We start from the raw sequence: 13,572 nt of genomic DNA, 5'->3' as shown, positions 1-13,572 counted from the left end.
TTCAAACGCTCCACGGGACCAAAAACACAACCTTCACGAGCTGGAGACCTGCCTGTAAACAGCTCCCAGCTCCAATAAGGATCCACTCTCAGGCCAAAGCGTTGGTTTTCACACATAAACATCTACAGTAAACTCAAGTTCAGTCCTGTCCCGACTCGTGTTGTGTCATTTCTAACACTAAAACTGCAATTACCATAAGAATAGACGCAGTAAGGTCTTGAATGCTGGTGTAGATAAACACCATGTCGGTACAGGAGAGGAAATAAACCCCGTGCAGCTCCACACACTGATGAAGACGCTCAGACGTAGCTAGAAAGTTGGAGAACATCGTAAATACAAATTATTTAGTTCAAAACTAAATAAACTTTGCTACCAGCGCCGCTTTCTCCCGGAGGCTTCGTCTCTGTCGCTGCCATTAAATAAAAACACTCCTTTTCACCTCATGAGACCCGAGCTTTTACTTGGTCTGCGTTTTTTATTTCTTTAAGATTAGTTGGACCTAACATGTATAAAAACTAAGCATCGTCTTTGAACAGGAAGTGGTCATTTTTGAAAAAAAATTATGTCCTCATATGTGGACACTGGGATTATTTCATCATTTATATTATAACAAAGTGTAACATGTGTGTTAAAATATAAAAGTGTTTATTTTAATACCTGAACATGACAGAGCAGCGAACAATGAAGTCTCAATGTCCACAAATGAGTACATGGTAATTAGTGATGCTACTTAAATGAGATGTAAATTAGAGCTTGTAGTTAATGAATAAAATATAAAATAAATGACTTTAATGGTAAAAACACATTTTAAACTGGGAATAAAACCTGAAACAAATGAGATCTGTTCTAAGAGCCTGCTTCAGCCTAGAATGATTTTCAGTGAAGGCTTAGATAAATGATACCGTACTAAAATGGTCTTTGGTCACAGAGATGGAGGACAAGTCCTAAAAATTCATGTTCGGGCAGCCCTCAGGGAAAGAACAAAACAAAACACTGTGCAGTGAAATAAAATAAGAGGAATAAAAATCAGAGCGTCACTGCTTGGCACTGAGGCTTAGTGTGCAACGATTTCCCCAAAAACTAAAAGTGCGTCCGATCAAACGCAGATTCTCCACGTTCTTGTGCAGTTTCTCTACTCGGAGCTTTGAGTTTCCTTTGATTGCGACAGTTATGATCTGAGAAACAGCTCATCACAGCGAACTACAGCAAAAAGATTCAAACCTTAAAATATTCTGAAATGTGCGGATGATTCAAACATAGAGACGTAGCGGAGGAGGAGGAGGAGAACGAGGCAGTGCAGTGTGTGCCTTGGAACGCTCACTGTGTCATTTACTCTATTTTAACGGACAGCGAAGCGTCGGGTTGTGTTTTAGCTGAGACAACAGTTAAAGGTCACGACTGTGGTCTGAGGTTTGTCCTCTCTGGTCCGCTCCACTCCACGAGCTGCTGCTGCCGATGCTGCTGATGCTGGTGTCGTGGAAAAATGAAACTAAACTGTAGCCTTATTTATTTGCATTGAGGTTAATGAACTAACTAAGCAGCAGCAGAGGAACCAGAGGATCAGGACGAACACAAAGCAGATCTACAGCGGTGATGAGTGTCCCTGAACAGAATGGCAGCATTGTGCGGCTCGGGGGCCTCCTCCAACGACAATATGACATGTTTGTGTTTACGCCACCGCGGCTCGTACTCTTCCCACTGACTAACATCCTGCCACACAAAAAGCTTTTGTTCCTGAGGGACGAAGGCAAATGAGACCAGAAGACGACCAGAGACAACACATGGTTCAGTGATGAAATGAACCAGTTCTCTTCCATATCTTTGAATAATAACACACAGTTCATTTTAATGCCAACGATTAATTCATTAGATTAGTAGTTGGGGAAGTCGGGAAGGGCTCGGTTCTGGGAGGGCGAAGTGCAACCGCAGCAAATAGCACAAAACTGACAGAAATTCCCCAAGAAGAAGAAGAAGAAGAAGAAGAAGAGAAAAATGAAGAGGATGGATAAAGGGACTGCTTTTTTCTTCTTGATTCCCTCAAGAAAATCTAAATGTTCTGCATTTACTGTCGATCTTTCAGTTCAATTTAGTTTATTCGATGAGCATTTAACCCCCTCCCCTCAAGCAACCACATACAATGAGAGATGAAGCTAATGGAAAAGCTAGTAGCTGAAGCTCATGCTCATTACGGCAACTCTCATACTTTTAATACACAATCTGCATTAAAACATGGGTCTCTAGAACAGTAGACACTCAGCTTTCATCTTCAAAATCTTTTTTTTACAACTGATTTTTGATTTAAAGCATGTTTTCGAATAAGGAAACTGAATGACACATTTGAGCATCGTAACTATTCCACAAGTTGACACCTCGAACAGAAACGAAAAAAACAACACCTGATCACCCTCAGTTCACACAGACTCTCTCTAGTACTTTGTCAGTAAATCATTGTGTACTTTGTACATCATCTGTGTCTTAAATTCAACTAAATCATAAAATTCTGTGGCGTTTAAATTAAAATAGATCACGTTCATTGGTTGTGAAAACCTTGATCGATTTATACTTCTTATAGCTCCCTGTTGTAATTTAAAAACAGGATGAGCTTTGGTTTTATATGCATTACCTCATATCTCCACACATTGCAAAACAGAAATGCTGCATAGCTGAACGGAGCCACCACCAGATCAAGCGCAGCTTTTTAAAGCTTTTTAAAATGAAGTGCGATTAATTTTTAACTGTGGAAACTATGCGATTAATCGCGATTGGATATTTTAATCTATCTTCAGCCCATTTTTGAATCTATCGCTGTCATGCATCATGCAGTTGCGTTTTGTCTGATTTTTGTCAAGTTAAGAAAGAAGGCGGCTGATGTCAGCCACTACAGAGCTTCAGTGTAAGTTAATGGCAGCCCACATGGAAGTAGGCTAAGACTATTAATACTGTATGTTGTTAATTGGTCAATAATGAAAGCAAAGCAACTGTTAACTTTCCGCTTTTCCCATAAACTTAAACAAGCCTGAGTTTAAAGGGGACATGTGCGTCTCATTTTCCCCAGAGCCCATGAAACCAGGCCGAACGAGGCTGTAAACTAACGTCAGCTAATTGTCAGAAAACTGCAACGCTAGCGCCCGTCAAACAGAGCTAGCACCGTGGTCCCCTGCTTCGAGAGGCATTAGGCAAAGCTGGTCAGAAAACCAAGGTGTCTGATGTCAAAACTTCCCAAAAGCTGAATCCTTTTAAAAAAATGTGTTGTTCTGAAGCTGTGTAAATGGGACACTCTGCTATTTTGCAACCTCATGTTGAGAAATTTGTGACCTGATGCAGCTATGAGTCAGTAGTATTACGAAAAGCTAAAAATAACAAAAATGATCTGACAAACTGGACAGTTATCTGCACAGACTGTGACCAGACACCAGCTGATCTGATACATCTGGGGGTAAAAACATTTGACCTAGTGAGTTGCACGTCTTCTTGTGTAATTCCTCCGTGACAACGACGCTGCCAGAACAAAACCACTTATCCACAGGAATGAACAAAGCCCGATGGCCACGTATTCAGGATACCTCGATGACCACAAACACAACGGTTCCCACACAGTCGCACTGAGCCATGCCTCCTGCATCCGCTGTTCGCTAAATCCAGGCTGCCAGATATTAGCGTTATCTGAAAATGTAAAAATAACTTTCTTTTGAAGCCTCCAGGACGAGAATGTCTCAGTCTGTCTTATATAACAATGGAGCGACAGCGGACGTGAAAGTTGCGCGGCTGAAATCAAAGAGGAAGGATACGAGGAAGGAAAGCAGCGGACAGCGGATGGAGATAGTGTTGCAGTGTGTGTCAGGTCATGTGGTGCTCAGAGCCTCAGAGGCGAAGCCAAAGCACCCAGGAGACCTGAAACTCGATCAAAGTGCCTGGCACGATGAGGGGGGAGCGATTAAACAAGCTAAAGAAAACAAAGGTTTATTCAAAGGGCCAATTAGATGGCGCAGTGTGCACAAATAAATTAAAAAGATTATAGATAATCTGAATGGGTGCAAAACAATTAGGAAACGTAGATATGAAGGAACTTTTCCACAAGATATCAATAGATTGCGTATCTGTTGGCTTATTTTGGGGGATTTTCTTCCCCCTTGTGGCCAAAAAGCTCTTACGCAATCTTAAAGTTTCTTGTAAAGTCAATAAAAAAACTTTCCAATGATCCAAAGATGATCACATCCATGAGGCTTGACACTCGATCAAGGTGTTTGACTCAGTGATTAAACAAGCTAAAGAAAGGTTTATTAAAAATAAAATAAAAGGTATAGGTAACCTGAATGGGTGTAAATCATTAGAAAAATGTAAAATATCAGTAGATTGTGTCTGTTGGCTTGTTTCGGGGGGATTTTCTGCCCCCTTGTGGCAAGAAATGTGTCCTGAAAGCTTTAAATAATCTAAATCAATAAAAACATTCGAATGATGGTAAAAAGGTTAGGAACACACACCTGATCAGGACACACTGGTTCTGCGGCCTCTTCCACAGCGACCGGTAGCACTCATTGGCGACGGCGAAGATGTGCGGTGCGATCTCACCGAGGTGGCGCCGGCTGTACAGCTCCATGGCCGACTGGTCGTACAGGCCTGGGAGCGGCTGGTACGGGTTCACAGCGGCCAGGATGGACCCGATGTATGTCTAAGAACCGGGAGAGAAGAAAGTGCCAAGTTAATTAACTTTATGGATCTTGAACATAGCAAAAATAAACGGGCATGAAGACATCTGCAGACCATCAATGTTTGAAAACCTTTTTGCCGACGAAGCTTATCGCGGATCTTTGGGCCTGCTGCATGCGTCATTGTCATCATCATTTAGTAAACAACGGTCAGAGAAAACCACCCCTGCTGCCTGTCACTGCTCAGGTGGACGCACAGACGGGATAATAATCCAATTTCTCAGACTGAAGCACAGAGTCATAAAAGCCTTATTAAGTTTTCAGGAAGGAGGACAACAGCAAACATTACAAGCAGCCAGTTCTACTCAGCTCAGCAACACAACATTCAACGTTTATGGCCTTTAGCTTTCCTTCTTCGCTATAAAAAAAAAATAAAACAACTGCTGGATTTTCCAAACCATTTTCAGATTTCAGAGTTCAAAGCAAAACAAACCAAAGTGCTGAAACAGGAGCTGGTGGAGCCAGGAGAAGCCTTGGCCACGGCCTCAGAGCTGCGGTGGTGACTAATGGATAATTTAAGCAGGCTCTGGAAAAGAAGGCAGCACGTCAGCACGTATCTGTGAGAAAACCATCGTATCATCTGGGCTCTCACAGACACTCTGTCACGAATACTCACCGTCACCTGTGAAGGTTTAGACAGGCCGCTTACTTTTTTTTATTATTATTATTTTCTCATCCATCTGAGAATGAAACTGATGACTTCTAAGAGGTGCAGTAAACAGGCTGAGAGAAGTTTTCCAGCTCCCAGACTTACATGCTTACATTCCAGGAGTGAAGGTTTGGAAACGGCACTATGTTGGACTGAATCCGAACAAGCCTCCGCACTCTTTAGTGAAGGGTTCAGGCTAAAACATGGACAAGAAAATCAAATATTTGTGGGCTGAGTATCAAAAAGATGGAATTAGGAAAAGGTCAAGCAAAGCATAGACGAAGACTGATGGGTTCTGGCATTTAAAGAGATTTGGTCGCACCTTCAAAACTCAGGAGCAAAAAGCTGCTTAGATACTCAACCATTATTAACCATTCATGTTTACAATTATTATTCATTTTTCTACGTTTTTGGTTGCTACCAACTACTGTATCATGTTAATCCAAGAAGAAGTAGATAGACACATCCCCAACTCTAAGGCTAACCCTAACCCTAACCCTAACCCTGACCGCAACCCTAGCCCTAAGAGCTGTTAGTTTTTCCTCAGCTAATTAACTTAATGTTTTGTTGCTGCATTTTCCTGTTACTTCAAATAAAATCAAAGAGCAGCTGCAGGTGCTGTCCTTTCACACTCTAATCTAATTGCGCTTATCTTGTGTCACCGGCCGATAAACTTCTCCAAGAAAACCTGCAGCTCATACGCCGCTCACGTTTCTGTCATGTTTGCAAGTTGCAAAAAGGGAATTCCTGGGTATTATTCACTTTAAAAGGTTCAGTCATCTTAAACCTCACCAGGGTCCCTGACTTTAAAAGCAAAGATGACCCATCTCCATCACATTTATTATAAACCGAGGATGTTTTTGTTACTTGGACGAAAAGTGGAAACCTCTTTAGAGCCGTGCACAGTGTTCCCATAACCACATATTAGTTTGTTAGTGTGTTGCCTGCAGGAGAAGGAGGAGGAGGAGGAGGAGGAGGAGGAGGAAAAAATGCATTAAGGAGAAGGAGAGTGAGAGATTTTGGTCTGCTAAGCATCAGTCCCTCCTGCAGACTCTCTCTTTTCTAGTCAGTTAATCTCACAGACATATTTCACCTTTTCAGATGTTGTTCCTGCTCTTGTTTTGACAAAGGAAGCCACTTTCATTACCGTTTATTATTTTTTCATTACCTCCATTGCAGTTAGTCAAAGCAGTATCAAAGTTTATTATATCAGCGTGGAGCTTTAAAGTGGACTCCCGCTAAAACAATCCCCAAGGATTAAAAAAACAGAAGAGTCCATTTTCTTATTACGGAGGTCAATCAGAAAAAGGTTCCAAATGCCATGCCTGAGGCGAAACCACGCTCAGAGTTCTGCAGCTCAAATTACAGCCATAATAGCGATAATTAGGTTAATGGTCACGCCGATGTATGGAGCTCCAGCAACAATAACATCGCAGGAGCAGAGCAGGCCGCCAGTTTGTTGTGGAGACTGATTCCTGACGATGGAAACACTCGGGGGGGAGTTTCCCTAGAAGGAAGAAAATAGCTTCTGTCTTCCTGACGTTCCAGAGACCAATTACCATGAATCTCAGCTATCAGTATAAATAGAAGAATACGGCTGAATACCGCTACAGCTGCACATGCATTTCAGCCGTTAAATTCAAATGTCAGATGCTCACGTTCGCCTAATCGTAGTCTCACCCTAAAATACCAACAACCAACAAAAATCAAACCAGGTGGGAAAACTTTCAACTTTGCCACCGTGTCTGTCGTCCTCAGTGCTCAGCTAGTAACATGTCTGTGAAGGTTCTCAGTCATCCAGGACACGGGAATCCATAGGTTTCTCATGGGTTTCTACCCACAGAGTTTCCTATTTAAACCTCAACTTCCCACCAGTCTGTCAGAACTGAAGAAACTACTGATGAGCGGTAAAACCTCTTCAAGAAACTCTACAAGTCCAACTGCCTTTTAAAATGACTTTTGGATTTGTTGGTAACAAAAAAAACCCTCAGTGATCTGATAAACCACTCAGCAATGTGGAGCTTTATTCAAGCTTTATTCGAAACTTCGAGACCGATGGTTACGACGATGATGAAGAGATACGAACCTAAGGACCTTGTACCTTAACGACAGTGAAGTGAAACACCAATGACACGCATGATGGAAGTTAACAGTTTAAACGGGAGGGAAATGTGGGAAAAATATGGAGGTTAAACTGTCACACAAGATATTCTCTCTCAAACTAACAGCAGGGCAAAGGTCCCACAGATAGGGCATGGAGGCCTCCAGCCTACAGCTCCTTTGTTATGACTAGCTGAATTCCACTGAGGCTCCCTCTAACAAGGTTTTCTCCATTCTAGGACATAGTAGGATCTACTGTATGAAAGTGCTACAGTGCATGTATCGGCTCTTGATTAAAGAACTTCTGTAACATCTTCATGCACATTTTGTAAACGTGTTACCATCTAATAAAGAACAAGCGACTGCTCTCAACAAACAAGGTTCTTCGAAAAACCGGTCCCTTCAGATCGAAACCGCTTTCTAGATACTATGAAAGACAACAAACTGTGACTTTAGCAGGACCACAACAACATCATCAATGACTTTTAATTTACATCACAGCGCAGCCTGGCTGGGGTTCATGTGAATGGTGACTCTAAACTCAGTGCTAACTAATGCTAAAGCTAATTAATGACAGAATATAGTATAACTAGTATATAAGTCTGTGTAAAACAGGTTCCTCATTCATAGATATTGTGTTTAAATTTGTCACTGTTAAGTCTGAATAAGACATTATTTGGAAAAGTTTTAACCGAAAGATAAAAATAATCACCGAATGAACCGATTTAAATAAATATTTGTTTGCTGCGGCCGTGCTCGCTCCCTGCTCCGAGTCTGCATCACATTAAAACCCTCTGCGCTGAGCTCACCATTTAAATGCCCCACTGACTGAATGACCCACATTCAGCCGGGATGCAAATATAATTTGAATGGCGGTTGAGGTGAAGGTATTTACATGACAAACACCGGGCGCCCCGGACTACCCCGCTCGTGCAAATCAGGACAGGAGAGGAATGGGATGTTGTCCCAGTGGTTATGGTCTGGTGGACCATAAATCGCCGGTGTGTGTTATCACTCAGGCCGAGCTGTGTGTAAACAGAGCGTGCAGCAACTCCCAGCTCGAGTCAAGGAGTCGGTTTATGGGCACGAAGGCACAAACGTCTCTGTCTTCTGTCGGTGGCGTAAACAGTTTACAGTCGGGGGTGATCTCTGACTCTGGGGCCGCATCCATCAGCTGGTCGTGTAGATGTTGTCGTGTTGTCGTGTTAGGAGTCAAACTTTTACACACTGTGACGGCGGGAAGATGGATTTAAACATGTGCAACTGTTTAACAGATGATGCCCTGCGGATACGTCACCTTCATTCTGCCAAGACTCAATATGTCACTGCGTGTTTTATTAACACAATAAATTCAGCTGTTAATGGGTCACGTCTCCATTGAATGAGTCTGAAGGCAAAACACTATGGCCCCCTTCCTAATATTGTGCAGGTGTAGGGTTAGGATCAGGGTTAGCAGGTCTCCCCTGTGGTGACTCATCAGAGAATGGACATGGGCCTTCTGAGGGTGTTGAATGTTCTTAGTGGGGTCGGGGGGGTGCGGGGGGGGGGGGGGGGGGGTGCGTTGGGGTCTTTGAGGGGAGGGGTCTCTGTGGATCATCCCACAGATACTTGATCAGTTTGGGATCTAGTGGATTTGGAGGCCAGGTCAACACCTTGAGATGTTCTTCATGTTTTTTTTGTTTTTTTTAAGTGTTTTAGTGTGTGTGTCTGTGTCATTGCTATGGGGTGGTGGTGTCTGACCGGTCTGGTCTAGGTGGGTGCTACACGTCTAAGTAACATCCACATGAATTAATACCAGGTCCAACATTTTCCCAGCAGAACACTGAACCGTCACAAGATGGTTTAAATGCTAACAACTTCTCCTGTCAGTGGTCATAATGTTGCGGCGGGTCGGTGTAAATAAATAAAAAGGTACATTTACAGCATTAACTCCCTTGGAAAACTATTGGATCTTTTCCTAATCTGTAAACACTTCACCTTCTGACCTGAAAAACGTTGTAAAGTCTCGTCCTGGTTCTGCACCGGCCTCGTACATGAGACAGTGGATGTCGCCAAGAAAAAAAATAAATAAATAAATAAAACAAAGTGCCTCAGGGTAAAGTCGTGCCAGGACTTAACTCGATGAATTACGAGCATTTGGACTCAATTAGATCCCCCTGTTGGTCCGTCCCGGTAACTGTTTCCCTGGCAGCACCGTGTCTGACTGTGATTCTCAGAAGATGCCCCCCCCCCCCCCCCCCCCCCCCCCCACACACACACACACCACTGCCCCCACTGCCTGAAGTGATTAACCACATGCCCCTCGTCCTCCATACACTGAGGCCACATACTCCAGAGGTGATGCAAGAAACGTGATATCCACTCCTCTCCGTGTCTTTGAGGTATTTAACCTGCAGGACTTTTCACGAGCGCCGTCATTTCAGTTAAAACACTAAATATCTGACAGATTAAGGGATTTGGGTTATATAAATACACCTTATCAGGAATTTACTCCCTTAAACTGGATTCAGGTGTTTTCAGTGACACAGAAAAAATGAAGCTTTTCTGAAACCTAAACTTTCACACCGTATCACACCACTAAGTGCTAATAAATAAAGGTTCCTAATCTAAATATTATACAGAACCTATTCCAGTGTCAACTGTGCTCATACTGTATATCAGCTATAATCTAGTTACCATATTGTCTTATATATACATATATATACATATGTACATAGTAACCGTGGATACTCCAGCTATGTCAACTTCTTTGCACTTGTGGTTAGATTCTACTTGTATTTCATCGGCTTTGTTCATGTAAACCATGACAGTTAAAGTTGGACCATATCTAACATACTGAGCCTGTAGATGGGAACTCAGATATTGCAACAGGTATTGCATCACCAACACTCTGACATTTCTGGTTACCAGATGATGAACCTTGACTTCATTAACCCTAATCTCTTTATCGTACCTCAGTGAATGTGATTTTAGTATTTCGGAAACTAAACAGTATCTTTTTATCTGTACTTTTTGTCTGTGGGGAAACGTATTAAGAAGAAAGAAATTAAACAGTGCTGCTTAGGTTTTCTACATTCCTGCATGAAAATAACTGATTGTTATAGCAGATTGTCGCACAAGTCCTTACATTAGACAAAGAGAACCCAGTCCGACATGCTAAATGTGAAATATTATACAATAACCAACTATTATATATTTGTTAGTGGCAAAGCTAAGTGCAGTTGTTGGATTAGAAGTTAATGTTAAGAGAAATCAGGTCACACAGTACGACAACGAGCCCAAGATCAAAGTTGTTGAGGATGAAAAAGAGAAATGTTTAGGAACAGCCGAGTCAAAGTCCTGACCTTAAAGGGATTCCCAACCCCTATGTGAAATTTACTCACTCAACGTATTCCCCAGAGTTGGATAAGTGAGAAAGGTGTTTTTAAACCAGTCCAGGCTTTGTCCTAATCCGGCAGCTTTAGCTTTAGCAGCTTTAGCTTTGCATAGGGGTTGTAATGTAGAGTTGCCAATCAGTCGTTCACATAAAGTCAAGAATTTTCCTAATTACGTCTTGTGACTTGAACAATCACATCAAGTACAAATGTTAATGGAATTAACATGAAGGGATTCCCAGGATATAGGAACAGATATAGGCCACAGGGACTAGATTCTGCCAAAGCACCAGCAAAGACACCAAGCAGCACCTGAAAACCTCCAACTTCTGTCAACAGACTGGTGCGACTGGTTTTCAGGTCTCTACATTACAGTGCCTATGCTAAGCTAAAGCTAACTGCGCTGCTGGATTAGGACAATACCTGGGCCGACTTAAAAGCGCCTTTTCTCATTTATCCAACTCTGGCGAACACGGTGAGCGACTGAATTTCACATAGAGGAAGGACCTGAAGCGTCAGTTCATGTGAGGAAACCCACCAACATCTCACAACTAAAGTGGTTCCGGAAATATGTATTATGGAGGTCACAGCAGGTACTGAAAACAAGTGTTGACTTATTTTATTTCCCTGACCCCTGATGTGTGAATGCTTCTAGGACACTGACAACGTTTTACAACTAAAAAGTGACAGGATGGAAGTTATGGACGTTAGAGCAAAGACCAAGAGACAGGAAATCTCTTTAAAATCCCGATCGTGACTTCTGTCTGAACACATTGTTCTCTGCCAAAGGCTAAACTGTGCACGTTCTACTAGCTACAGATTAGAAATAATTGCATAAACTGTATATCTTCCACTCGGCAGATAAAAAGAGGCCTGACACGCGGCTGATTATCTGGTTAAACTGACCTAAAGTAAATCCTTTGTCCCGCAGCAGACGGCAATTATTTGAGCTAGAGGGACTCGATGTTTACAGAAAGGCGTCAGTCGCTGCTGATGGTGTAACTGTAGAGCAGAAGGAGGCATGCAGGCCTCCATCCAAAAGTAACGCAAAAAAAGGAAAATAAGATCTCGCTCTCTAAGGCAGAGCCAGATAAATGCACTGAGAGGAAAATGAAGACCAGATGGAGAGAGAGGAAAAAAGCAAAAACCATGTGAATAAGAAGAAAAGCTGCGGCCGAACTGACAGACTGACGGCAGGAAATGTAGGAGAGGGGGTGAGGAGGGGATTCGCTCCGGTCTCTGAGTTACCGTGTCACAAAGACAAATTTCAGCACATCTGTTACTCAGTACCTCACGATTACAGCGCGATCCTCTGCTCATGTTTAATATCACCGCTGATGGACACGTGTGAAAGGAGAATGTTTGCTTTCTTTATTCACACATTCATTTCTGACACGATGCAGCATCAGCTTCGACAGCTTTCAGGGGAGATTAAATCAAGGTCGGCTTCGGCCCAAATGCTCAAATTAAACGTTTTAAACCTGGAGTGTGTTCGTCCGCCTTGTTCAACATTCATGGTCTGATAAGAACAAAAGTGTCCTTTTCCATTGCATTTATTCTTTTTGATAATTTAGATAGTTTTGCTATCATATTTGGTAAAGGTGTGTATTTTTATTTTTTATTTTTTTTAAATTTTGTTATTGCACACTTAAATCCCATAATGCTCCATTTTTACAGCATGTAACCTAAATTGTTACGTTGTTACCATTAAGGAACAGAAAGTGTCCTCCTCAAAAACACCCTAAAATATATGTTAATACTTTTTCTACTTTTTTGTTCTGCATACATCTTTTAATCCACTTAAGTGCTGATCGCTAATACGAAAAGTTTGATTAACGTCTGACGTTTAACTCTTTATATGCCTGTGTTTGTCATGGCATCAATTTTTTTTTTCCGAAAAGTCAGTAAAACAACAAAAAACTTTAATATTTTCAATAATCTAAATGCAAAATGGATTATTCTTGGGTTTTTACTTCACTTAAGTACTAATTACTAATATGAAAAGTTTTATATGTAATATTTAATTTATTTTATTTAACCCTTTATATGCCAGTGTTTGTCATGGCATCAAACTTTTTTCAAAAGACAAAAACAAATTGAAATATTTTTAATAATCTTAATGCAAAGTGTATTTTTCTTGGTGGGATTATTATTAGAGCCTTGGAAATGTCACTTAATCCACTTCAGTGCTCATCACAAATAAAACGTGGATAAGCTAAAAGGGAACATGGCCTTAACGTCAAGCGACTGCCACCAAATAAACTCTTCAGTGGCCGAATGGACACACGAACACGAAGCATCCACAAAGTTCAATTTTTCAATTTCAGGTGATTTACTGTCTTCAGATGATAAAAGCCCTGGAAAATGTAGGTGTAGCTGTGCATGCTGTGTCAAAATAAAAGTCCTAATTACGGTGTTAAGGCTTAAATTCCACCTTCTTTGCAGTTATCTGTAACGTCCAAACAAAACAGCATCTAAACACAATGCCTGCGGTACTTCCAACTATCTAATAAACCCTCGAGCTTAATTTTGCATAACTAGGTAGGGTTCATTTCTCTCCTAACCTCAAGAAACCGCCTTAATGACGACTTTAAAAGAAAAAAAGAAAAAGTCGCAGATTTAAAGAGGAGAAAAAAAAATAAATATGTGATCAGCTGAGCCAAGAGCAATCTGTACAGCAGATTACAGACAAATCTGTTTTTTTCTGACAGCAAGATAACTCAACTGTTAACAGATGCGCGGA

The 13,572-nt window shown here is 41.6% G+C and overlaps 1 protein-coding gene across 1 annotated transcript in view; it reads right to left on the bottom strand.

The window, feature by feature from the left end:
• myo10 (myosin X) overlaps positions 1-13,572 on the bottom strand; it is a 106,319-nt gene that overhangs the window by 40,674 nt on the left and 52,073 nt on the right. The window contains exon 4 of the mRNA XM_047589775.1: positions 4,482-4,669. Coding sequence (XP_047445731.1) covers positions 4,482-4,669 — 188 coding nt within the window. The remainder of the gene's footprint in view (positions 1-4,481; positions 4,670-13,572) is intronic.

The sequence above is a fragment of the Mugil cephalus genome, chromosome 7, assembly GCF_022458985.1.
Source record: "Mugil cephalus isolate CIBA_MC_2020 chromosome 7, CIBA_Mcephalus_1.1, whole genome shotgun sequence".
NCBI classification, from domain to species: domain Eukaryota; kingdom Metazoa; phylum Chordata; class Actinopteri; order Mugiliformes; family Mugilidae; genus Mugil; species Mugil cephalus.
Note: the sequence above shows the minus strand (reverse complement) of the source record. Positions and strands in the feature narration are given on the sequence as shown.